This window comes from Biomphalaria glabrata, chromosome 7 (assembly GCF_947242115.1).
Source record: "Biomphalaria glabrata chromosome 7, xgBioGlab47.1, whole genome shotgun sequence".
Classification (NCBI taxonomy): domain Eukaryota; kingdom Metazoa; phylum Mollusca; class Gastropoda; family Planorbidae; genus Biomphalaria; species Biomphalaria glabrata.
Window position 1 is genome coordinate 40015249 of NC_074717.1, and position 27719 is coordinate 40042967.

Here is a 27719-nt window from a genome sequence, read left to right on the forward strand (position 1 = left end):
AATTTTTATTTGACTTTACAGTACAAAGAGGCTGAAAGGAATGATGACAGAGTCTGACATTAGGGGCAGCAGAGAACACAAAGAAATGAAAAGAACAGTAAGCATAAAACTTGTGTAACCTTTCAACAATCTATCGAATGGTTCCACAACAAATGTTTCACTGGCCAATGTATAAGAACCAGTCATCTGTTAACATGTCTTGATACTAATAGACTAAGCTATCAGATTAAGCACAGATATAGAAGCACAGATATAGAAACGCAGAATGTCATAGTTCGTCAATACCACATCAACATGTCATTCACATCTATTAATATTTACTTATACATTTTATATGTTTTGTTTTTAATTTTAACTGCTTACTATTTTAAACCTGCTGAGTGGAGATTTATATTTTTCCAGTGACTTCAAATACTTTGGGAAGAGATCTGTAGGGTCAGACCACCAGGCTTCATCTTTCTTTATCATCCATCCAGCTAAGTTATCAGCCCCTCGAACATTTTGGTTGGGTATTGGTACAAATATCACAGGGTAGCCAAGAAATAAATCTTGACATGCTTTATGTTTCATCTCATTGCTCAGGTATGCATACACCTGTAAATAATTGAGGTAATGATTTGTTAATATCAAAATTATACACTAAGCAAATATGTTAATGATGCTTACAGCTGAAAATGATTTAATTTATCTTGAATGATTCCTTGAGTTAGTTTACAACAATTGTGTGCAGGTATTTCAAAACAGACCAAACACTTCCTTTTAATAGTGTTCCCTTAATACTTATTGAGATGCAAAAGAGAGATACTAAGTATCACCTATAAAGACCGCATCAGAAATGAGAAGATTCAAAACAGGATCACAATTGTAATGTTGACCACTGATAAGAAATGCAAACTAAAACATTATGGCCATATCAAAAGATCCTCACAGAGCAGTACCAGGCAAAAAAGAAGAGGCAGACAGAGATAGCAATGGGAAAACAAGATAAAAGAATGGACGGGCCTGTCACTGAAAGTTATTCTAGTCAAGGTAAAAGACAGAGGGATGGAGAAAGACAGTCGACAACTAAGGAATAGGTGAAGTCATCCTATAACAATTTGCTAATAATTCTGTTGTCTGTGATATTTTTTTAATGTTTGAATTATTAAACAAGAAGATAATTTCACTAACCTCTCTCATATGCCATAGAGATGTACAAAACAGTTTAGGTTTCTCTGGTGAATCTTCAGCCCTAAGACTCCATGATATCAAGGCCTGTGTGAGTGTTTCTGATGAGATAGTGTCTTTGATCTATGGAAATATACAAAATAATTTTATTGAATTAGTTTTAAGGAATATTTTTCAAGTATTTTAAAATAAAACAAAATATTTGGGGGGACAGCTTGTATTGCAAGTCCTTAATTCAATAAAAATATTTGGATTCATTCAATATGTTCTATACAAAACAGAGGCACATAAAAACCTAACTAGTGCCATGACTTTTTGTCTTGATATTATAGTATAATAGAGAAATCAAATACTATTCAATTGTATGTAAGTTATTCATTATAATTAAGTAATTACTTACTTTAAGAAAGACAATAAAAGAACTATTCTTCTGAGGTGCCACATTGAGATACTTGACTGTATGATGGAGCAGACGCTGAATGGCTTGATCTTGTAAGTAAAGTTCTGCAGGAAGATCAAGGCTCTCTTTGACTTTTAAATCCACTGTGTGATTGTCTTCATTGTAATGTAGGGAAGAACTGACTGATGGAACCCAGGACAGGGTTTGGAGATGAACAGCAAATGAGCTCTGTAAACAAATATCTTAATTACAATTAATGTGCAAACTTAATCTAAGTAAGCACTCTAGCAAGAGCTAGTGTTTTGAAACAAAGTGTTAGGAGTGATGCAAAAAGAAAAATGTTGAAATGTTTATGACTAGATGGTAAAGGTGTATTTCTTGAGATTGACAATCTGAGTTAAAGCCCTCAGTTCTAGTTTACTTTGTGAGACAGTATCAGACAGTAGTTGATTCTAGTTTACTTTGTCAGACTGTATGAGACTGTAGATTTTAGTTTACTTTGTCAGACTGTATGAGACTGTAGTTGATTCTAGTTTACTTTGTCAGACTGTATGAGACTGTAGTTGATTCTAGTTTACTTTGTCAGACTGTATGAGACTGTAGTTGATTCTAGTTTACTTTGTCAGACTGTATGAGACTGTAGTTGATTCTAGTTTACTTTGTGAGACTGTATGAGACTGTAGTTGATTCTAGTTTACTTTGTCAGACTGTATGAGACTGTAGATTTTAGTTTACTTTGTCAAACTGTATGAGACTGTAGTTGATTCTAGTTTACTTTGTCAGACTGTATGAGACTGTAGTTGATTCTAGTTTACTTTGTCAGACTGTATGAGACTGTAGTTGATTCTAGTTTACTTTGTCAGACTGTATGAGACTGTAGTTGATTCTAGTTTACTTTGTCAGACTGTATGAGACTGTAGTTGATTCTAGTTTACTTTGTCAGACTGTTTGAGACTGTAGTTGATTCTAGTTTACTTTGTCAGACTGTTTGAGACTGTAGTTGATTCTAATTTTACTTTGTCAGACTGAATGAGACTGTAGATTCTAGTTTACTTTGTCAGACTGTATGAGACTGTAGATTCTAGTTTACTTTGTCAGACTGTATGAGACTGTAGTTGATTCTAGTTTACTTTGTGAGACTGTATGAGACTGTAGTTGATTCTAGTTTACTTTGTCAGACTGAATGAGACTGTAGTTGATTCTAGTTTACTTTGTCAGACTGAATGAGACTATAGTTGATTCTAGTTTACTTTGTGAGACTGTATGAGACTGTAGATTTTAGATTACTTTGTCAGACTGTATGAGACTGTAGATTTTAGTTTACTTTGTCAAACTGTATGAGACTGTAGATTTTAGTTTACTTTGTCAGACTGTTTGAGACTGTAGATTTTAGTTTACTTTGTCAGACTGAATGAGACTGTAGTTGATTCTAGTTTACTTTGTCAGACTGTATGAGACTGTAGATTTTAGTTTACTTTGTCAGACTGTATGAGACTGTAGATTTTAGTTTACTTTGTCAGACTGTATGAGACTGTAGATTTTAGTTTACTTTGTCAGACTGTATGAGACTGTAGATTTTAGATTACTTTGTCAGACTGAATGAGACTGTAGTTGATTCTAGTTTACTTTGTCAGACTGTATGAGACTGTAGATTTTAGTTTACTTTGTCAGACTGTATGAGACTGTAGATTTTAGATTACTTTGTCAGACTGAATGAGACTGTAGATTTTAGTTTACTTTGTCAGACTGTATGAGACTGTAGATTTTAGTTTACTTTGTCAGACTGTATGAGACTGTAGATTCTAGTTTACTTTGTCAGACTGTATGAGACTGTAGATTTTAGATTACTTTGTCAGACTGTATGAGACTGTAGTTGATTCTAGTTTACTTTGTCAGACTGTATGAGACTGTTGTTGATTCTAGTTTACTTTGTCAGACTGAATGAGACTGTAGTTGATTCTAGTTTACTTTGTCAGACTGTATGAGACTGTAGTTGATTCTAGTTTACTTTGTCAGACTGTATGAGACTGTAGTTGATTCTAGTTTACTTTGTGAGACTGTATCAGACTGTAGTTGATTCTAGTTTACTTTGTCAGACTGAATGAGACTATAGTTGATTCTAGTTTACTTTGTGAGACTGTATGAGACTGTAGATTTTAGATTACTTTGTCAGACTGAATGAGACTGTAGTTGATTCTAGTTTACTTTATCAGACTGTATGAGACTGTAGTTGATTTTAGTTTACTTTGTCAGACTGTATGAGACTGTAGATTTTAGTTTACTTTGTCAGACTGTATGAGACTGTAGTTGATTCTAGTTTACTTTGTCAGACTGTATGAGACTGTAGTTGATTCTAGTTTACTTTATCAGACTGTATGAGACTGTAGTTGATTCTAGTTTACTTTGTCAGACTGTATGAGACTGTAGATTTTAGTTTACTTTGTCAGACTGTATGAGACTGTAGATTTTAGTTTACTTTATCAGACTGTATGAGACTGTAGTTGATTCTAGTTTACTTTGTCAGACTGTATGAGACTGTAGTTGATTCTAGTTTACTTTATCAGACTGTATGAGACTGTAGTTGATTCTAGTTTACTTTATCAGACTGTATGAGACTGTAGATTTTAGTTTACTTTGTCAGACTGTATGAGACTGTAGATTTTAGTTTACTTTATCAGACTGTATGAGACTGTAGTTGATTTTAGTTTACTTTATCAGACTGTATGAGACTGTAGATTTTAGTTTACTTTGTCAGACTGTATGAGACTGTAGATTTTAGTTTACTTTGTGAGACTGTATGAGACTGTAGTTGATTTTAGTTAACTTTGTTGTTGTTGTTTTATTGTCTGTGAAGCTTGCACACTGTTTTTATTATTCTAGCACTTATTTTAAAAACCATTGTTGTGAAAGAATCGATCACTTTAGTTTACTTTGTTTGTCCCATTCTTCTCTAGTTTTGTCCAAAGACTTATTTATCTTTAAATTCATGTTAAAAACCTAAATTAAAGGTGATGGCAAACAAAATGTTTCTATATTGTCTAATGCTCCAAAATATATTTACAGGTACAAAGAGTTGTGTAATTATTTTCATGAAAAAGCATTGAATGTGGAAGATGAACGTCATAAAACTGAAATGAACTGAAAGCAACAAATAAGTTGAAGCATAAAGTTTAAAAGTAACATGGAAACAATGTTTACAAAATAGATGCAGTGATCTCACCAAAATATTGCCTTTAACAACTTGTCCAGAACCTGATTTAATTTGTGTTTCCAAACAAAATTTGTACTTTAAATTCCAGTTGACATCTATATACTCAAAAAGTTTGACCATCTGTGGAATCATTTTGTCAGGCTTTTGATTGGCTGTTACAAGCTTGTAGAACTCTTCACATTGGAAATCTTCAATGCTGTAGCCATCAGAAGAATCTTCCATTGAAGACCAGGCAGTTTCATGCTAATATAATGAAACAACAAATATTTCTTTTTGAAATGTAATCATTTATTACAATTAGAAAGCTGCATTTGAAACACAAATATTAAACACTTATATGGTCAAGTTTTGGTTATTGCTAAGGTTCAATAAAGATCAAAACTTACTATATTAGTCTTGTCAAATGACCTTTCAACTTTTGTGACTTTCAAAAAGTCAGTTACTCCCAACTCACTGAGAAACATGTGCCATGACTGTCTATCTTGTTGAGATGGATTCATGGGAAGGTAACTAGTGTCTACCAATGTCCAGTCGATGCCTAATAGAGAATTGATAACAACTATACATCATTGCTTTAGCAGTGCACATGTGCTGTAAAACAGCAATAACTTAACATTCATATCTATTTACATTGAGGTAAAATAGACCTTTCACTTATTCCAAAAGCTGAGGGTAGTATGACAATGAATTTGATCTATTGCATATTTACAATCAGCAAAATATTGGTGATATAAACATAAGCCTATTGTCTCTGACTAAAGTATCTGTGTTTTTTAATAACCATTTTGAGTGTCAAGAGCTGAGCCGAAGGCTGTTCGAGCTCTAAGTTTGAAAAAAAACCTGCTTGAGCGACAAACAGTAAAAAAAAAATCTGTCAATGCCTATGTAAAGCATTGCTGTTTCCGATGCCTTTGGCCCCGGACGCATGCTTGGCTGGACATGGCCGAAGGCCAGGAACACCGGGAGCCTCCACCATTTTCCTTCGTTATACCAAGCTAACTGTGGGGGACTCGCCATTTATGTAAAGGTCCCTTGAGGAACGGGGCATGGATTTGCGACAGGTTCGTGGGGACTCTTTTACAACTCCGCTCCGTGGAATAGGTTGACTCTCATCTACCCGTGGACATCCCCATGGGAGTTTTGTTTTGCTACCCATTTGGCCTAACCCCTTCCTCTAATGGTCGTTTCCACACGAACGCCACGATGAGGCAGAGTAGCATGCTTGCGTTTTTAATAACCAAAAACAAGTCAAAATATTGATATAAATTCTGGTTAATTGGCACATATTGGGCCATAATCATTTTGGTTCTAATAAAAGGTACAATTACATGAACATGATATTTTTTACAAGATAAGAAATGCCCTAATGTAATATACAGGATTGAAATTCATTATGAATTTTGTAAAACAAAACACAAGTAAAGTACACAAGTACACAATACTACACATAACTTACAAATACAAAGATATGAATCTATAATTAACTTGAACAAAGTTAAAACATGGATAAGTGCAGGATGTGTAAAGGAAATGTAAACAAAATTGGGTCAACAGATCAAAAGTGAATCACTAAGTGTAGAATGAGATACTTGGACTCATGTACCATATTTAATTGGGTACTTGTACCAATCAGTCTTTTCAGTTAAAGTATTGAATGAAAAAAACAACAACAACTAATGCATGTCTCTTTATAATATAATTCTAAATACATTCAGTATTGTTGACATCATATTTGGCACTTCTTCTGTTTCCATAAATATATTTTATTAGTTCCTTTATTTCCTATCTCAGAGTAAAAGGACAGTAGTTCTCATTAAGGCTAATCACATAATCATCATAAGCTCTTGACGCATTCTCCACTTACCTTGCACCTACTGTGAGTTAGAATGGGCTACTAACCTGGAAAAGTTTTTATTAAGTCAATTTTATTGCCATACTGAGTGGGAAAGTGGACATCATCAGCTGTTGACTTGATCCCATGGTTGGTGACCAGCTTGACCACAGACAGCTCACTTCTGTCTACAACAGATGCGTTTTTCTCTAGTTCAGTCTTAATGTAGAATAAATAGCTGACTAGAACATCTTTCCTTTTGTCCTTTATAATGAAACAAACAAAAACATTTCTATCAGACAAAAAAACAATTTGTTTGACCTACAAAGAGAACCAAACATTTTTTTAATTAAACTTTTTACTGATTATTGTAAATACTTCATTATAAATTGTTTTCTGTTGGGAAAGATTAGAAAGTGCAAGTGTAGGATCAGCCATTACTAAATTTGTTATTCTCAATATTTTTTTAACTGAATTTGAAATATGTGTATTATCAAAAAGCATGTAGGTTTTCTATTCAAAATGTTTAAAAATGTAACATCTAAATCTTTAAAATGTTTTAATATCTTCAATTTGATATATATGCTATCAGTAATGCAAACTGCATTCTATACAATGCCTAGTCATTGTTTCCAATGGATTTTCAGGCCAAGTACCATTTCCTACTACAGAGTATTCAATGAAATGTGTTAGTACATCATAGGCTTTAAAATTACAGACAGTGTGCCAAAATCATCATACATTTGTCATTTCAAACACTTTGCAATGGACTGAATTAAGGGTCATTTGATACATGAGTTATCACTGTTTAACTGGGAGTCTATTTCAACTTTTGTCAATGAAGGAAAATCACTTGTTTATTTACATTAAAAATGGCTACTCCACTGCAGAAGTGTAGAACTAGATTGCTAGTTTTAATTATGTTCTAATGTTGAACCAGGCAGTTAGTACTAAATATTTTCCAGTGTTGAACCAGACTGTATTAAAAATTTTCAAGTGCAGAATTAGATTGTTAGTATTAAGTATGTTTAGGAGCTGAATCATACTTACAGTACGAAAATTTTCTGTTTTAAATCACACTGTTTGTATCTTGTCATATAAGAAGGTAGTTTTTCTCATCAGAGCCATATTTCAGTTCCAGGGCTTCTTTTCCACTGACCTCAACATGCTCGATACTAAAATGGGCACTTTGTAGGACATTTTGGAGTCCAGTTTAAAAGAAACAAGAATGTGGCTTCGTTCCATCCAATATTGATGTTACTGTGGCTTGCAATGTCCTATTGGTCTAAGTTTGTACTTGTTCACTACTGGAGTTAGAGATTTGCTTGTTAAAAAGCATGTTTTCAGCGATAGCTTTAGTCTCACTAAGGGGATAGAGAATTCTGTGAAGTGGCTCAGCTTTGCTTTGACTAGGGTGTCACCCCTTCATTTCCAGGGATTTCACAATTTGATGCAATCCAATGAACAGCCAGAATGTTCTTTAAAGAGGTAGCAGTCATCATACTGAATATCTTTCAGGTTGATCTTTTAAAATATCTCCCTTTGTTGACTCTGAAGGCTAGACCTTCTTGTCTATCATGTCTAAATAAGCAGATGCTCTCTAGTATGGCTGTAAGATCATTTAATAGTTAGTGCCAGGGCATTATTCACTATCACCAACAAGAGCCTCAAGCATCTCAGTAAGTGAAAAAACACCATTTTTATTGATCATTTTGATACCATCCCACAATATTTAATATAACATATAATTGATATAATATCTGGATACTTTAAGTAAATTATTCAAATTCAAAGAGGAAAAGTTGGGGGTTGAAAATTGTATATTCAATGCTATTGTTTTAAAATTGATTGAACTGACCTTCCAGGCATCAGACTTAAAGACTGACAAAATGTGGTTGTGGATCAAGTCGTATGCATTCAATTGCTTGATGCCCAGTTTTAACAGAAGCTTGACCACCTGTGAGTTGACCTCATTATCACCAGTACTAATCAAGTCACCATGTACAAGGTTCAAATCCTTCATTAAGCTCACTAAATAATCTGGTCAAAATGTAAGCACAAAGATTGCAATAAGAAATGTATACATATATACTATATTTGACATTATTGGAGTATTTTTTTAAGAGACCAAGCTTTCACTTTATTCTTGAATTGGCTCATTACTTTTTACATCTATTGTCTGATTTTTTTTCAATTTTCAGCTTTGTTATATTAGTTTGGGGTGTTCCTTCAAAAATTAGATTATTACATAATGACGATTATTACATACTAGCCAAAACCTCTTTCAGGATGGCAGGGGATAGAAGTAAACAGGGTTTGAGCTCATACCATCTAATGACAGTCATAAGCACATACAACACTACCAACAGCTATTCAACAAATATAAGCAATAGACTGACAAAATGAAACTAATGTTATTCATTTTTGATGTTAATGTTTATAACAGACTATGTATATTAATAAGCCTCTTATTAATGTGTCCATACAGACTTCAAGAATGTTTTTCCCCCAACTCCCACCCCCAAGCTTCCTTACTCTTATAATTCAAATGTGCAAAACTGTCATACCAGTGCACAGCAGTTTTTCCACAGCTTATACCACCACTTGAGTCAAGTACTATTTCTTTCCCTTGTTTGAGATACCAAGAGATTTGAAGCCAATCCCCTTTTGACCTGAACAGATACATTGAAAATTAAATTAGTAAACTAATCCCTGCAAACAACTTTCATGTAATTATTAATTTAACTTAAAATCCTATATAGTAATCAAACTAAGACATCAAAAACTAAAAGAAAGTAATCAAGTCGAGATAAATGTGAAATATGAATTATTTCACAAAGTTTCCATAAGCTTGTGGTTGCTAGGTACAGTCAAATTAGGTTAATCAGCCACATTGGGATGTGATCATTTTGGTCCTAATATCTGGAGGTCCAATTAACTGAATTCACATATAGTTATATTAAACAAATAGAATATTAGAATTGTTGAGAAGTTTCATTGTGCTTGATATTTATACTCTTCAATAAATACATTTTTATTACATTGGTTAATTGAAGACTTTATTGTACTTATTAATATTTCACATTGTACTCAAGAAAGTTAAAAAATATCATTTTATTGTTGAATTCAGAGCTTCTTAATTTAAACCTGCATCACATTTAAGAGGAAATAGATTAGTAATTTACTGTAAACTTCTGAAATAATGTACCATCTTGTAGTAAAATAAGATTAGCCTGTCTGAACTAAACAAGTAGCACAATTTCTAATTAACAATGATGACTATAACACACATCTGAAATAAGAACTAAATAATTTTTCTAAAAGAAAATGTGTACAATATACAATAATTTTTACAAATCTTATGTACTAACCAATGTATCCAAATGTGTGTTTAGATTTTGTACTTTTACCAACATCACAAATGGCTCGGATATTTTTTTCTTTAAAACCAAGTTCATTGTTCAGTACCTTCACACCTGGTTTAATATTTAGAGAAGATAATCAATTAACCAAGGCCATTCAGACTCATTACATCACTTTATCTGTACAAATTGTTTTCGTTTCTAGACCTATACAAAGGTAACTTAAAAACCATAAATAGTATCAGGCATGTGGAGGGCAGTAAATAGCTACTGAGAGAGACAGATGGAGAAAAGAATTTAAACAACAATTTTATCTTTTTACAGTGACCGAGACAATTCAAGTCACCATTTACAAAAACAGAAAAAAATCCCTTAGTCCTTTGGTGGGCAAAGTATTCAAAATTAGAATAAACTTCAGTCTTTCAGTTTTGAAATGTTTAATTGTTAATTGTTAAATAAATTTTCATTGTAATTCATGAATTTGTATATTCAAAATGTCATTTCATTTATATATAACTTTTAATTATTATTCTTTTATTAAAAGATTTCTCAAAAAAAAATTAAATATTAAAAACCAACAAAAAAAATTAGAAAAGTAATAGAACTTTATTATGAATTATTTGTAAAAGGAAATATAAATAAAAGCCAACCTGCATGGTCAATGACAAATTTGATAGAAGGAGAAACATCATCATTGTAACTGTTATCATCAGCATTCTGTATGAGCTCCAGAACAAAATGTGTTTCTTTACTGTACAAGTCTTTGGACAATCTCTGAAGACTTCTCCCTTGACGTTCTTGTTGTTTCTGGACAAGACAAAATTTCAATGTGTGAAACTAAATCAAGTACCGAGATTTAAAACATAGATTGGTGAACAGAAAAGTAACAAGATTCATTCTGACATAAAGACATCTTTGAGAGTCTAGATCTAACCAGTGACTAACATCAATATGGAACAAATTTACATAATGAAATTTTAATAACGCAACTATAAAATGGTCTCCATGGAACTTGAAACAATGTTGCACAATTAAGAGGTTTAGTACAGGGGATCAAATTAGTTTGAGGTGTAAGAAAAGAGGATCAGATTTAGTGTTACAGTAGTATTGTGGAAAGGAGTTAGTCTTAGAATCGTCTTAGAATTAGGGATTGTTTACACCCTACAGCCGATGGGGATCAAAACCCCTGTCCCAACACAATAAAATCTGTATCTTCCAACACAAATGTGAAAGCATTTTGTTTTATGACACAACTAACACTGCAGACAAGCATTCACCAACAAATGCTTGCATCATTTAATTTGTGTCAGATGACCAAACAAAATCTCAAACTACAGCCTAAGGGAAACAACTCAGCATACACCAATACAACAAGAAATCAAGGGAAGCAAATGGGACTGGATTAGGAACACAATGCAAGGAACAAGAGACAACATCTCAAGACAGGCTCTGGACTGAAACCCACAGGGGAAGAGAACAAAGCAAACATGTGGAAGACCATCAATAGCAAAGATGGCAGTATAGACATGGATCCTACTGAGTGGAATAGCCCAGAACAGAGTCTGATGGCACTGTTAAGTCAGAGTTAGCATTAGGTTGATGGCATGTGAGTGTCATTAATTACTCTATAAATGTTTGATATATATTTTCTGATAATTTCTGCCCAATGTCTAAAATAACTTTAAATTAGAAATTTCATTCTATGACTTATTTGAAACAAAATGGACAACTAGAGGTAATAATGAGATTTAATATGAGAATTCACTTCCACGCATTAAGACATTGTTTAAAATATGGCTCAACCCTTTTTTTTTTTAAGTTGTTAACTGTGACGTTCTTTTTAGCCTCATTGGCATTGTCTAATGTGAACATTTCCAATAAATAGGACTAATGTGGCCCTATGTCAGCCTCCTCCTACAGAGACAGTTCTAAATCAATCAATTATTAGAGGACAGAGTTTTGTCAATACTCCTAATGAATGTTGACATGATGATTATTTCTTCAAATGAAAGGCCACTTTCATTAATTCATGAAATGCTGATATGATAAAGTACTGATACAAGCATATTTTGTATATAATATAGTTGGTTGTGTATACACATGCACATAGCAATAAAACCATACCTGCATAAGGTTCTGTCCAGCCTCATCAAGTTTAATGCCAACCCCAAACTCTTCTCTGCGAATGTCATCAACAATCAAGCGGCATTTATCTTCAAGGGTTAATTCCCTTTCCTGTATAATTTCCTCTGATTGTTCAAGCTTATTTGTTGGGTCCTCCTTATCTTGATCACATTCTTGCATTTCAACATTAGAATTGTATTCTTCAGAGACATTTTCTTGATCTTTAACTCTTTGTTGGTCTTTAACTGTAAATGAGAAAATTACTTAATATTTCATCCATTTATATAAATATGTAACTCTGGAAGAATACTTTTATCTGTGATGCTTTAAACTCATTTGTTTTGTTTCTTTCTCTCCAAAATTAGTTTAATTTGCTTAAATTTAATCTTGAATAATTTTTAAAATGTATTTTCATAATAGAAAAAGGGCATGCATTTCTCTTTAATTCCATATTAAATATTACATTTTCTGAAAAACAAACAAAAATGGTAATTCAGGTGAGAAAGAGTTAACTAACTGATACATAAGTCTACACAGACAAATAATTTTCAAAATTAAAAAAAATATATATAACAGTTTTGTGTCTTATGTTTTACCAACTTGGCTTTAAGATGTAAATCATTTTTCATTTGACATTAAATGATAGTTGCATGATAAATAATAAGCTAGATTCTTAATTACTTTAATAGTTTACAAAGTCATGATTAAATATTGAAATTTACCATTCATTGTTTCATTAGCACCTGTTTTGTTTTTAAATTGTTTTTCTTTCATGTCTACATTTGTTTCATTATTAGCAGCTTCATCTGCATCTGAAACCTCCCCTTGTTCTGACTGCACAGTTGATTTCTTGTTGTCACAACCTTGAATCTGATTGGCAGCTTTTTGTTCAACTTCATCCAATAGCTCATCGATATCAAAGCCTAAGTCAAACTCATCCTAAAGAAAAATAATGCAAGAACACACATTTGAATCCTAACATATATTGGCAAAACCAGTTTTTCCAGGTTTTCTTTGATGTGCAAAAAGTGCTTAGAACCATACTATAGAATAGAGGTAGCCATTAATAAGTAGACTAAGAATAAACTAAATGATTTTATTGCTCATGTGCACAACTTCAACTGTTTCAATAGAGCTGAAGATTTACTTCATTTACACATGTGAAATATATTATGATGGAGTAAGTTGGCCAAAGTGGTTATAGCCACTAATTATGATAGTAGGCCTGAACACAGACCTGTGACCCACAGGTTGCCACTTCAGAAGTCTGTGTTCAGGCCAACTAAAACCATTGGTCTAGGGTTTTTAGTACCATATTTTTGCACATATACTCCGCATATGCAAAATTCCCGCACACACATATAGCTCACACAAATCACAAAATAAATAAAAACAAAATCATACAATCTGCACCCTAATATACTGTAACTCAACTGTTGGGTTGTATGAGTGTGTAGTTATATAATGGACATGTCCACTTCTCTTTTGGTGTTTCTTTACTTCTGCTGAAAACTACATATACATCCTTACTCTACAAGGATCAAACAATTACTGAGGTTGTCACTTCGTGGTCAGTCTCAGACAGTTAGCTATGTATTGCTTGCATTGCATTCTATATATTTCCATATTATCAGTATCAGCAAATTAGTTGCTTACTTTACCAGTATCTGCAAATTAGTTGCTTACTTGTCACAATTGATTACTGGTATATTAAAGATTCTCTGCCGCATCAGTACTATTTGTTTTCTTGACGTTTATAATGAAATGTTCGTAAAGCTTTCCAATGTACATTTCACAACCACACAAGAGGTATAAAGACCCACCAGTATGTCCCATGGTTTCCGTTATGCTATGTTTATGTGTAAAATAAATTTTGATTCCAAACCTTTGAATATCCTGCACAGCTGCCATTTGTTTGTAAAAACTTGTATAACCCACGGGTTATATGCACGCAAATAAGTACTGTCCAGTTCCCTTCTTCTTACAGCTTTGCTGTGTTGAAGAAAACTAAAAGATGTTAGTTCCTTTGTTGATCTCATTGGCTACAGAAGTAGGTCAACTATATACCAGTTGTCATTTCCTTGAGCTTAAATTGGTTTGAACACAATGAATAATGGGTTTTCCAATTACCTCAAAATCAGTGTAAAGCATCTAAAAGTTTATTTATTGAAATGGATGTTCATACTGTGAATAATACTCAACACCTTCCTCCAAGGCTTATTTACATAAAACACACACTATAGTTAACTTTAAAAAAATTGTAACTGCTTTATTTTGTTTTAGAAAATTCCTTTTCTTATTTTCTTTAGCTGTGTCTGCGATGTTGCAATTTTATTGAAGACTAGGATTTTGAAATGCAGAACTTTTAGGATGATCTTACTGAGTCCCCCCTAACTCTATTATGAGTACCTGACATTGGTTGGGAAAGTAAAGCTCGTAAATTTGTACTGCTACATTAACTGTCAATCACAGAAACAGATAATCTATAATCATCTGCCATATCTTATCTTATATAATACAGACGTTACTTCAATAAGAAGATGATTACGTCCTATGTGTCATGCATTCAGTCAATGATTTAAATTCTGCCAAGTCACTGGTTTTCCTGGCTAGCTCAGGCAACCCACTCCATGCTCTAATAGCACTAGGGAAGAAGGAGTGTTTGTACAAATTTGTCCTAGCATATGGGATGAGGAATGTGCCTTGATTTTTGTGTCTTTCTGAGTATTTTATTAAATTTTGTTATTTTGTATTTGAAGATTATGGTTCAGTGTTTTATGTATAATTGCTACTTTACTTTTAAGTCTTCTATCCTGAAGGCTTTCTAAATTTAGTGATTTTACTAATGGTGTTACTCTAGTCAAGTGTGAATATTCATTTGTTATGAATCTCACTGCTCTATTTTGTGTCTGTTCCAGTTTCTTAATGTTTTGAGGGTCCCAAACAGAGGATGCATATTCTATTATTGGCCTAACCAAGGTTAAATAACATTTTAGTTTTATGTGCTTATTTGATTTATAGGGGTACTTTACTTTTTTCAAATAAGCACTGATCTCTTCATCATAGTCAAAAACATTGGGTGATCCTAGCAGCTCATCTGGCACTATTTCCTCAATGCAGTGTGGTGGAAAGACAAATCTTCTCTGTATGGTGGATGCCCACTCCTGTATACCCAGTAGACAACCAAGCTGTTCAAGGTGTTGTTCCTGGCGTGTGAGCAGACACACCTGTAGGATCTGTTGTTTGGATTTAGCAGAGCCAACCACTTGATTTAATGGTTCCAGCAGCACCTGGAACGAGAGTTATTGCATACATAAAATATAAAAACTACTTAAGAGATACTTTCAGTTCAGCACTATGCCAATATGGACAGTACAAAAGCAATGACTATATGAGAGCTGTTTATCCTGTATGTGGGATGACTGGTTGCCAATGACAATCTTTTTTTTTAAATTGAGATGGAAGGAGAAAAGCACACCTAAAGGACACAGGTGCTTCATGGTAGTGCTTTATTGATAACCTCAAGTGGCAACTTCTTCTAATGATGTAGATAACAATTGGCTACAATAGACTTCCTAATCAGACATCTGGATGTCTTAAATACTTTGGCCAGTTCATACAATTCTAACATGGAAAATGTACAGATAATAAAAAGAAAGCTTATATCCACCACACCAGACAGTTTCAATCGAATGAATCTTTTTAATCTGTACACAAACTTGAATCCTATTATTGTTTTAAAATAAATTTCAACTTGAGATACATTGCATTGTCCTCACCTGATTAGCAATGGCCACACACATTCTGACAGGAAGCCTCAACAATATGAATGTAACAAACTGTACAGCTTGGTCTACAGCAACAGAAACAGGTGAACTGCCTGTAGCTATATCAAATATTTCAACATTGCAATTTAAAATACAACAGAAAAGTTTTTTTTTGATAAACTTTCTTCTGATAAGTTAAATACAAAATAAAGCTAACTGCTCAAATTTAATTCTGCCACTAATGGCTACCTTACATCATTACACAACAATAGTTCATCTCATAAAGCTTAGATGAGATAAATGCTTAAGCATTAAGCCATAGCCAGAACATGGTGCCAAAACAGCACCCCCTCCCCTACTCTTTCAACACAACTGTCAGGGCTCAAAGGAATGGAATATAACTGTTACTGTTTGGGCATCAGATACATTGCAGGACCTGCCAGAAAGAAGTTTTATGCAGGCTCAACAAGAGTGGCCAATTCCTAATTTTTCCTCCAAAAGCCTTTTCTTTGTTCTGGTTTAGTTGCGAGCTTTACACCAAGTAATAGATATTTTTAACACACAAAGAAGACTATAATAACAATTAACGCATAACTTTATTTTTTTGACATTCTTCATCCTTTAGTAGATGCTGTCCACTTCAGCACCCTTTTGTTTAATAACCCCCTCTACACAGTTATACGTTTCACATTTTTTTAGCTATTCACTCAACCAAGTACAACACTAAAGGTAAACTAGTCCAAAAACAGTCACACAAAATACACTACTAGTCAGTATACTTACCTGGAGTGAACCAATGTTAAGTGCAATCACTAGTTTCTGTCAGTATACTTACCTGGAGTGAACCAATGTTAAATTCCATCACTAGTTTCTGTCAGTATACTTACCTAGAGTAAACCAATGTTAAATTCAATCACTAGTTTCTGTCAGTATACTTACCTAGAGTGAACCAATGTTAAGTGCAATCACTAGTTTCTGTCAGTATACTTACCTAGAGTGAACCAATGTTAAATTCAATCACTAGTTTCTGTCAGTACTTACCTGGAGTGAATCAATGTTAAATTCAATCACTAGTTTCTGTCAGTATACTTACCTAGAGTGAACCAATGTTAAGTGCAATCACTAGTTTCTGTCAGTTTACTTACCTAGAGTGAACCAATGTTAAATTCAATCACTAGTTTCTGTCAGTACTTACCTAGAGTGAACCAATGTTAAGTGCAATCACTAGTTTCTGTCAGTATACTTACCTAGAGTGAACCAATGTTAAATTCAATCACTAGTTTCTGTCAGTACTTACCTAGAGTGAACCAATGTTAAGTGCAATCACTAGTTTCTGTCAGTATACTTACCTAGAGTGAACCAATGTTAAATTCAATCACTAGTTTCTGTCAGTACTTACCTAGAGTGAACCAATGTTAAGTGCAATCACTAGTTTCTGTCAGTATACTTACCTAGAGTGAACCAATGTTAAATTCAATCACTAGTTTCTGTCAGTACTTACCTAGAGTGAACCAATGTTAAATTCAATCACTAGTTTCTGTCAGTACTTACCTAGAGTGAACCAATGTTAAATTCAATCACTAGTTTCTGTCAGTACTTACCTAGAGTGAACCAATGTTAAGTGCAATCACTAGTTTCTGTCAGTATACTTACCTAGAGTGAACCAATGTTAAGTGCAATCACTAGTTTCTGTCAGTATACTTACCTAGAGTGAACCAATGTTAAGTGCAATCACTAGTTTCTGTCAGTATACTTACCTGGAGTGAATGCAGCAGTACTGAGAGCATGCAGTGAGATCAACTTAGTCTTCAGGTGGTTGGTGACCAGTACAAGAGGAGTATTCTCAATGCCTTTGTTGGCCACTATCAGGGAAACCAACTGACCAGCGACTTCATAAGGATCATCTCTCTGTACTGCATGAACAAAGTGTTCTACTGTTGTACAGGCACTCAATTTCAGAAATTTTCCAGGCATCACTTCCAAAGCTTTAAAGTCAGAGATGGCTATCTTAGTACCAGCTATATAAATTGAAAGAAAAAAGTGTTTTCACCAACTTATCAAACATTTTTGTGTACAGTATTCATGGTCCAATTAAAATTGCTTTATGTGCAAAGTATTCTATCTCCATCTAGCATTTCTTTTTATGGTTATATTTATGGTCCACCATAACATTTCTTTCTTTAGGTATGACATTCATTCTTCCCCAAATAAATTATTTTATTTATTTTTGTTTTCATATGGTACGTGATAGAGACAATTTGCCAACTCAACTATTTATTCTCAGACTAAAGTTGTTCTTTACTGACTCACAGAAAATTTCAGACATAACTAGAAAGTTCTTTAACTAGTTTTGTTCAATGGAGTTCACTTATATGTCACAAGTTTTGTCCTCTTAGATAATGCTGTCAGTCACGGAACAATTGTAGCTTTAAAGACTTACCTTCCAAGTCTATTTTTTTTAAGCCACCATGTTTCTTGATAAACTCCTTGAGTCTGCCATGCTGAGGTTGAAATACCATGGACCAATTACTCCATGTCTCTAAGTCTTCCAGTAGTGGACAAATAGTCAGACAAGCCATTGCAGCCTCTCTTGAAATAGAGCCACACATACCTACTTGACCTTTACTCTGTGTTGTGGGGCTAGAAAAAAAAAGTATTGATATCATTCTAAAAATATTTCAATATGTCTACAGAGGTTATCATTTCTATCTAAAACTAATTATATTTTATTTTCAAGCCAATGCAACATTATTTTGATCAAGTTTGTTAGACTGGTAAGAAAAAGTAACTTCATGAACTTCTCTCATAAAACCTAAAGAATTTTTGAAAAAGGTTTTTATTTAGAATGGTGTAACAGAATAAGATTTTTTTTTAATTGATAACCACAAAAAAAAAAATAGTTTACAATTTCTTTAAGTTTTTGTACTACTCAATGGAACTTATTTTTATTTTAAAGCAATATGAACAAACCCTGCAAACCAATTTGATAAGAAAAGAGTGAAGAAGATAACTGTAGTAATATATAATAATGGCAATGTCTTTGATTCCAAAGATTAAGGATGGGTGCAGTGATTCACATGAATATGCAGACCCAGTTGTGACCTGCATATTTTCCCGCATCTCGTGCAGACAAAGCCGTTGTAAAAAGGTCCCAACTTCAATGGGTGGGCCAATACAAGAGCTACAAAGACACTCTCAAGAGTTCCTTCAGGGAATGCGATATCGACATTCACAGCTGGGAAGCACTAGCTCTTGACCGCTCTTCATGGCGTTAAGCTGTGAGCCTTGGAGTCTCAAAATTTGAAGCAAGAAGAGTGGCCAGGGTGAAAGAGCACCAAACCAACAAAAAGTTGAGAGAAGAAGTAGGCCTATCTGCAACTAACCTAACCCACCCATGCCACATATGTGGCCAGCTTTTTAAAGTGAGGATTGGACTTTACAGCCATCTTCGAGTCCATAGGAAATGAGAAATGTGCTCATCTTCAACCACGAAGGAGGAGCTATATATATATATATATATATATATATATTTAAGTTTTCTGCACCTGTCTTCAATAATGACTTTTCTATAGTAAAATAACAAATTGAAAGACTTCAGTAAAATACTTACCAAACTTTCCCACATAGTGCTGCCTCAAAGTATGTGTTGTATTCTGAGGAGACGTGCTTGCCAGGTTTGTCAGCTGTACTGCAGAGTCTGCTGATGTTACCATGACCTAGATGTCTGATATCACTCACATGATACTGCTCACACACAGAACTTTCAGCCGATGAATTCTAAATAAACAGATTTTTACAATTATGTTGAATTGCAAACATAACAATAGTTATATTATAAAAGGGAACATTCATACACACTATAACTTCATGTCTACTACTACCAAAAATTCATAAAGCAATTTTCTTTAGTTCAGGATGTAAATCAAAAATTATTCTGTTGGATGTATCTTCTACACTATATTTCCTATTAAAATATTCACAAAAGAATGCTCTTAACATAGAACGTTTAATTCAGCATAATTCCTCTTCATTTTTCCCCAAAGCCGTTGGTTGGTAAAGTATACTTTCAAAACCAATAGAAAATATTTGATCAATCAGAATAAAGAATACTAAGGTTGCAACTAATTTCATAACTGTTATTGAATGATTGATTAAAGTTAGCTTATAGGGTCAAGTTTTGCATGATTGACCATAACAAAAATCAGTGAGTCATTTTTTTTAAAATTGCTTTTTTTCTTGATGACATCAGTTGATGATTTTTCTGGAGAACTGAAGAAAACTCCTAGTGATTATTGGTGCTCAGCTGAAATGTTAAATCGTTTATTATTGATAATTAAAAATGTAGGAAAAAATTGCAGTTTTTGTATCAGATAATTATTTGTAATACCCTTATAGTATTTTGGAAAGGAGCACAAGATACTTTTCATTATTACTTTAATCAATCCCATAGCTTTAAGGAATGTCTTAGCCATGGTGCAACAAAATATCCTTTGTTTTTTTTTAGCTGGTTTTAATATCACCTTCACCTATCCCTTAGTCTGTTAGACCATTGGGGCACCATACAGGATTTGTCAACCCTCTTTCTCCATTCCTTTCTGTCTTTTGCCTTGGATAGAACCTCTTTCAGTGTCAGGCCTGTCCATTCTTTTCTGCTGTCTTCTCATCACTTTTTCTGTCTGCCTCTTCTTCTTTTTTCCGGTACTGATCCAGGTTTTAATATAATATAGATTAACTATACTAGGCAATCCTTTACGCCTATCCTAAAACGTTGAAGTTTAAATTACCATGGGTCATCTCATAAAATAAGTCTTCTTGTGGTCCTAGAACCCAATTCTAGAGAAACATGATAAATAATGAATGTAAGAAATATAGAAGAACATACCTGAGCTAAACCAGCCAATCTGGCCTGACACAAAAACTCATTCAACTCCAATAAACTGGGTTTAAACATTGAGTCTTGGTCATTAGTAGAACCAAGGACATCAACACAGTCTTCCAAAACCTTAAACACATACAAAACAGAAATATATATATAATAGAATTGTATTATTTATTTTTCATGACACAAGTAGATGAATGACTTTAGATAATGCCCAGAAAAATGTCAGTTATTAAGAGTAACAAAAAAACTAAAACAAATTAATTCCACTTATCTTATTCATGGTAAACCAGTAACGCAGACTAAAAAATGCAAAATACCTAAGTGTTATAATAAATGAAAAACTGTCATGGAATCCTTATATTGATGAAACTATCAAAAAATCAAAACAAAGCATTAGGGTTTATTAAAAGAAATTTCTATAAATCAAATAAGAATGTTATTTAACCTTGGTTAGGCCAATAATAGAATATGCATCCTCTGTTTGGGACCCCTAAACTCAAGAAAACATAAAGAAACTGGAACAGACACAAAATAGAGCAGTGAGATTCATAACAAACAAATATTCACATTTGACTAGAGTAACACCTTTAGTAAAATCACTAAATTTAGAAAGCCTTCAAGATAGAAGACTTAAAAATAAAGTAGCAATTATACATAAAAAACTGAACCATAATCTTCAAATACAAAAACAAAATTTAATAAAATACTCAGAAAGACACAAAGATAAAGGCACATGCTAGGACAAATTTGTACAAATGCTCTTTCTTCCCTAGCGCTAATAGAGCATGCCAGGAAAACAAGTTATTTGGCAGAATTTAGGTCATTGGTTAATAAGCATCACTAAATGCATGACGCGTAGGACATAATCATCTTCTTTTTTGAAGTAACGTCTGTATCATATAAGATAAGAAGAATGCCATTTAACATCATTTTAACTAAATTTATATTGAGTTATTAACAGATTGTGCTTTACCACTGAGAAAGAGTTGTCTCAGCACTTCACCACTAGTTATGTCTGAAATTTCCTCTAAGGATATGGATTTAGATAGTACCATGTTCATGTAGTATCTGCTTTTAAATGTCCAACAGTCAGCAAACTGCAAAGGCCAACACCCCTGGGAATTTCTTCAAATTCCTATTCTGTGACCAACACTTTTTGTGGGTATTGCAGCATTTTCCCTGACAGCCCCCTTGGAAAATGGAGTGGCAGCTTGTTTGAATTGGGATACTGGATCTTTGTCTAATTCCAACCCCAGGTCTAAAATACCATTGCATTGAATGGATTGTTTCCCAGAATCTTGGAGACCAGTTTCGCTACCCATTTCTCCTATCCACTTCCACTACCGGATGTTTCCATCAAGGCACCACGTTGAGGAATGGGAGCTGGACTTTTCCGGTCAGGTGTACCAGCTAAAACTACCTTTGCATAGATCAAAGGTGAGAGAGTATGAAAGCCACAGCAAGCGTTTCAACAAGCAAAAACAACAGCTTCATCTTGTCCTTAGCATCTCACTCAACAAAACTCACAAAGGAACTGAGAAAGATGGGCTTATAATGTATGTTTGAAATAAGAGATGTCATATGCTACTTAATCTGTAAGATCTCTACAAATTTAATAACAATATTTTTATCAAGTTAATTCACTTAAATTAAGAAAAAATATTTGGGAGGTCTCTTCAAATAATCAAAATTTAAATAAAGTAAGGAATACTTATTTTTTACAATTTATTTTTTACATTTAAACATTTTTACATTACTTTCTTAATACCACTACTGTGTATAACATCACCAAGCAACTCTAGATTAAAAATAACATTACTTGTATTCAAAAGAATTTAAATGGCAAAATATTATTAGCCTACTTTTAAAGAACATTTCTGTTCACTATAATATTAAACAAAAAAAAAAAAAAACTTAAATATCTTGCCTTTTAAAATTCTTTAATGTCAAATACCTTTTTAATTTTCTGTTCAGAATGTATAAATTCTAGAAAAGTTCCATAGCCCATGTCTCGGAAAGACTCAAATTCATAATCTTCTTTAGATACTTTGGTTTCAATCCTTTCAAGGTGAGACAACTTCAATGTCCCTTGTTCAAGGCACTTGTTAATATACTGAAGAACTTTTTCTGTCAGACTCACTGAGAAGTAAATTGAATGTACTCATTTGTTAAGAAAAATGCCCAGCCTACAGTCTAAGGGCTATTATCTATCAGGTAACATGGTGTTACCTGGCTGCTCCAAACTTTTGCTTAATGTGCAAGCTCAGTTTAATTGGGAAGAATTTTAAGCATTGATGCAGAACATGACATTATTATTAATTATTATTAATTATTATGATCCAATAGGTTGGGCACCCTAAAAACCCATCCAGTCAAAAGTTTACCAAAATGTAAGGCCTATAACAGTTACTTTTTCTCAAGTGAAAAAAAGGATTTGGAATTTTTTTGTTTATTTGTTTTACTCAAATAGATATACTGTCATATATAACGAATTATTTTTACATTTTTATCTCGAATGAAGAATTTTTTACAATATTGTTTTTTTTTAGTTTTTTCTACTTGAATTCAAATGGTTCTATCTTGCAATCACTTTGGGGATTTATACAAAAGAATTGTGGTCAGAAGTTTTCCAAATGATATATCATTAATAATCAAAGGCTACAAAAACACCAAATTAATTATTTGACGATGTTGAGCCATTTAAATTAAAAATCTAAAGTAACATAATTTTAGGAGGCCACTGAGATTTTAAAACCTATTTCTTAAAATGGTTTTATGTGATGAAAGAAGCGAAATATTTTTTTTTAAATTACTATTTGAAAAAAGATAATTCCTCCTGTAGAGTGTTTGGTACGAGCAAATATTTTATTCTTAATAAATAATGAATGATAGATTTGTAAAAAAAAAAAATGGAACATTTTTACCCCGCCCCTATTTCCCCTCTCCCCACAAAAAAAATCCTTTTTAAGTGTATGTATAAATCTACTTAGAGTCAGAGTTTATACAATTCTAAGAATGGGTACATAGAAGGCTTAAAAAGACAGTGCACAAAATGTTCCTGAACCCTGGGCGACTAGAGCACCTATTAATTTATTAAACTCTTTAATGAATAGGGCCTACATACAGAAATACCCAAAGATTATCTAGTGCTCTAGCCAAAATTAAATTTTTTCACCCAGGTTTTGCCAATGAGTTTGCAAGCTGAATAGAGGAATTGTAAAAATATAATAAAACAAGAAGAGAAAGAGAACAAAGGTAATGCCAACACAACAAGAGATAAACAATGACAAAAGCGTAGCAAATGGTTAATATAAAAAGATCTTTCATAGCAATTATTTTCAGTCTGTGAGACTTTTAAGCTTAGATACAATATTATTAAATAAGAGTTCAGTGGTTAAATAAAGATCTCTTCAGTTTCAGAGAAAAATTGTATTGGAATAAAGATACTGACCTTTAGTAGGAGGCACTTTTTTTGGTGTCTGCTGTTGCTGTGACTGTAAAGTCTCTTCCTTTAACTGCTGTTGCTTAGCCTCAGCTTCCAGGAACTCTGTGGCACATTCTTCCAGCTCAAGGTCAGACATGCAGACAGAAAGGTGAAACAGCTGCCTTGGGAGTTGGACCTCCAAGATACTCTGTAGGAATCAGTAACATTGATTACAAATTAGCATAATTTAAAATATTCATAAATATAATCTATAGAGAGAATCTTTTGTCACTGTCAGTTTATCGTACAAATATTCAGAGGTCTTGTTAGGACACTCGACCAGTCCCCGACTCACTGCTAAAATTGTCTCTGACATGGGTTCAATAACTTTGTTTTCATGACTGAAAATGCATTTTAAAGTGCATTTACAGTGTAAAATGTATACATGCATACAATTAAAATGATGTTAAAAACAAAAGTGTTTACCATTGTGAAATCAATAGAGCTTTTAGATCTTAACAAGATGAAATAAGGGACAAATAGCACAAAAACAGAGGCAGCTTTTCCCTACCAATTTACATTCTTACTAAATCACTTATTGATATGAAGCAATTTTTTTTTAAAATGTGGAATATGACCAATAAAAAGCTCATCAAAATGTGTAGAAAAAATACATTTTAATGCTTGAAAAGTTTTTCACAATTACTTTCAGAAAATCTAATGAAACGTCCTCTTATTATAGTGCAATTAGCATCGTTGGCACACTTATTGGTGGGGACTTTTACATACAGACATTTGAACTAAATCAACGTCTCAATGTGGCCCTACAGCTTGTTGTCATTCAAAGCAGAAGAAAGTCAATGTATCATCATGAACAATTGAACTATGTGCAACACAAAAAGTATTTGCATAAAATCTAAGTGCTAACACATACTTTAATTAATAAATTCTAAATGCTAACACATACTTTAATTAATAAAATCTAAATGCTAACACATACTTTAATTAATAAATTCTAAATGCTAACACATACTTTAATTAATAAAATCTAAGTGCTAACACATACTTTAATTAATAAATTCTAAATGCTAACACATACTTTAATTAATGAAATCTAAATGCTAACACATACTTTAATTAATGAAATCTAAGTGCTAACACATACTTTAATTAATAAATTCTAAATGCTAACACATACTTTAATTAATAAAATCTAAATGCTTACACATACTTTAATTAATAAAATCTAAATGCTAACACATACTTTAATTAATAAAATCTAAATGCTAACACATACTTTAATTAATAAAATCTAAATGCTAACACATACTTTAATTAATAAAATCTAAATGCTAACACATACTTTAATTAATGAAATCTAAGTGCTAACACGTACTTTAACAAACTGGTTGTAATGTTTCAGAAGTTTCTCCACCTTCTTAAACAAAGAGGGGTTAGAGTTGAAGACATGGGCCAGCAATTCAAACTTGGTGAATATTTCTCTGATAGCTTTTTCTGGAGTCAGGTTCATGTAATGGCGTCGCAGCTCAATGCTTTTGTCAGAACTCTACAATGTAAAATAATACCATCAGTAACATTGATAGTCAACTCAAAACATAAACTTTTTGTATCCAAGTATGTATGTCAGTGAGGCGCGGTGGGTGAGCGGTAAAGCGCTTGGCTTCCCATTCGAGGACCGGGTTTGAATCCTGGTAAAGACTGGGATTTTTAATTTTGGCATCTTCAGGCACCCCTGAGTCCACCCAGCTCTTATGTAGGCGGTTGGTTGATGTGCATGTCATATGATATCTTCGTTAACCATAGGCCACAGAAACAGATGACCTTTACATCATCTGCCCTATAGACAACAAGGTCTGAAAGGGAAAATTTACTTTACTATGTATGTCAGCCTTAAAATGAAATGTTATAGTCCAATCAATAATAGTTGAGACAATTCATTGTCACTTACTGATGGTATGATGTACTAATACGAAATGTAATTTAAAGGATTTCTAATGTTCATTTATATCTGTCAACATGTTATGGATGATATACATGTTCATGTTTTTCTAATGTTCTTGGAAAACCTTGGTTTTGAGATCCACTTTAAATATTTTATTATATAAAATTTTTTTGTAGTGAGTTTTATTTCAAAAGTAATTAGATAAAAAATGAGACATTAAAAACATAAGGGGGTGGGGGGGGGGGGGGCGCCTTACAATGCAAGTATTTATCTTTACACATAAAAACATTATTTAATATGTAATCATTTGTAATGAGGTGCTGAAGTCAGAATTAAAAACTTCTGACAACTATTTTAGAATAGATGATGTAAACATGTGTGTGTCTTTATTATTAAAAAAAAAACTGTTAAGATTTAGAATATGTTAAGCATTAATTAAATAAATTGACTTGATCTACAAAACAACACAAACCTGCAAGATACTGGCTCTGAAGCTTTCAAAGGCTTTTTGTATATCAGCTTGTAGAACCTCTTTCAGAGAATCTATTACTGACTTACGAGTAGATGCAGCATCTCTTTTAGATTTCTTTAACATCTAAAAAGTATATTACAAAATATTTCAGTAAAGTTTCTTCTATCAGAATATAAACAAATAAAAATAAGGACTATACTAAATGATCACTATACTAACTTGAATAGCCAAAGGCAAGCTTCGCAATCTGATGCCTAGAGAGTAACCATTGCTAACATGATATGCCTCCACCAGATATGTCATAAATTCTTCTATATTTGTCTGCTGTGTCCATTTATTGGTCCTATGACAGTAGACAAAATAAATATATAACATAATGCAAAAGTAAATTATAGTAAAAATGGCCATCAAAACAATTTAACTAATTTCAAACTTTCTAATGAGAATTCCTTTAAAGAAGTGACCATACCAGAAGGCTGAATTTAGAACAAAAGGAAAGCAGGATCTTTTTTTTTTTTTTAGATTTAATTATAAAAAAAATTTTAAATTTTTGCAAATCAAAGTTGATGCTTATCTATTACTGGATTTTATTTTTTTAAATGGTAATATACATTTATATAAATACACATTACATTACATATTTGATGTAAATACACACAATAAAAATGTTTGTCTTACTTATCAAGGAAATTGTTGAGTTGTTCCATAAGATCAGGGGAAGTAATTTCAGGGATATATTCATCCATGGGAAATTTGAACAAGTCATATCTGCAAACATAATGAGCACATTTCTAGCAACTTAAATGCTGTACAAAGCATGTGTAAAGATTGTATTTCAACATTAATCTAATAACACTAACAGACCATTAGGTCTCTTTTTCACTATATTCCAAAATGACAGTTATGCCAGTGTATCTATTTTTGGTACCTATTTCATGCAAAACAAAAATGAGAATCTAAAAATAACTGGCGTTTGGATTTAAACCACATGGTTCTACCATGTGTTTACAATGCATTGGTCTGGTTTAACATGACAATATTCCTAAAATTTGTAATAAAGATAAACTAGGCACCTAAAATGTAGGTCTAGGCTTGTAATAATTTTAAAGTAGATAT

General features: G+C 32.8%; 1 protein-coding gene across 3 annotated transcripts in view; it reads right to left on the minus strand.

Moving 5' to 3' along the window:
* The window catches only part of LOC106079027 (uncharacterized), a 45886-nt gene that overhangs the window by 12135 nt on the left and 6032 nt on the right, over positions 1-27719 (minus strand). Inside the window, exons 6-23 of one of the 3 annotated variants that reach the window (XM_056036048.1) lie at positions 27282-27371; positions 26823-26946; positions 26604-26726; positions 25565-25735; positions 24196-24376; positions 22699-22883; positions 20745-20864; positions 19473-19639; positions 18303-18502; positions 17620-17880; positions 15875-15981; positions 15128-15385; positions 12839-13034; positions 12096-12340; positions 10622-10778; positions 9981-10085; positions 9177-9281; positions 8515-8649 (exon numbers count right to left, since the gene is read on the minus strand). In XM_056036048.1, the coding sequence (XP_055892023.1) occupies positions 9226-9281; positions 9981-10085; positions 10622-10778; positions 12096-12340; positions 12839-13034; positions 15128-15385; positions 15875-15981; positions 17620-17880; positions 18303-18502; positions 19473-19639; positions 20745-20864; positions 22699-22883; positions 24196-24376; positions 25565-25735; positions 26604-26726; positions 26823-26946; positions 27282-27371 (2746 nt within the window). In that variant the 3' untranslated portion in view covers positions 8515-8649; positions 9177-9225. Of the gene's footprint in view, positions 1-363; positions 595-1170; positions 1291-1567; positions 1796-4787; positions 5022-5164; positions 5317-6677; positions 6874-8467; positions 8650-9176; positions 9282-9980; positions 10086-10621; positions 10779-12095; positions 12341-12817; positions 13035-15127; positions 15386-15874; positions 15982-17619; positions 17881-18302; positions 18503-19472; positions 19640-20744; positions 20865-22698; positions 22884-24195; positions 24377-25564; positions 25736-26603; positions 26727-26822; positions 26947-27281; positions 27372-27719 lie in introns of those variants that run through there. The other 2 variants (XM_056036047.1, XM_056036044.1) reach the window with 2 other exon arrangements.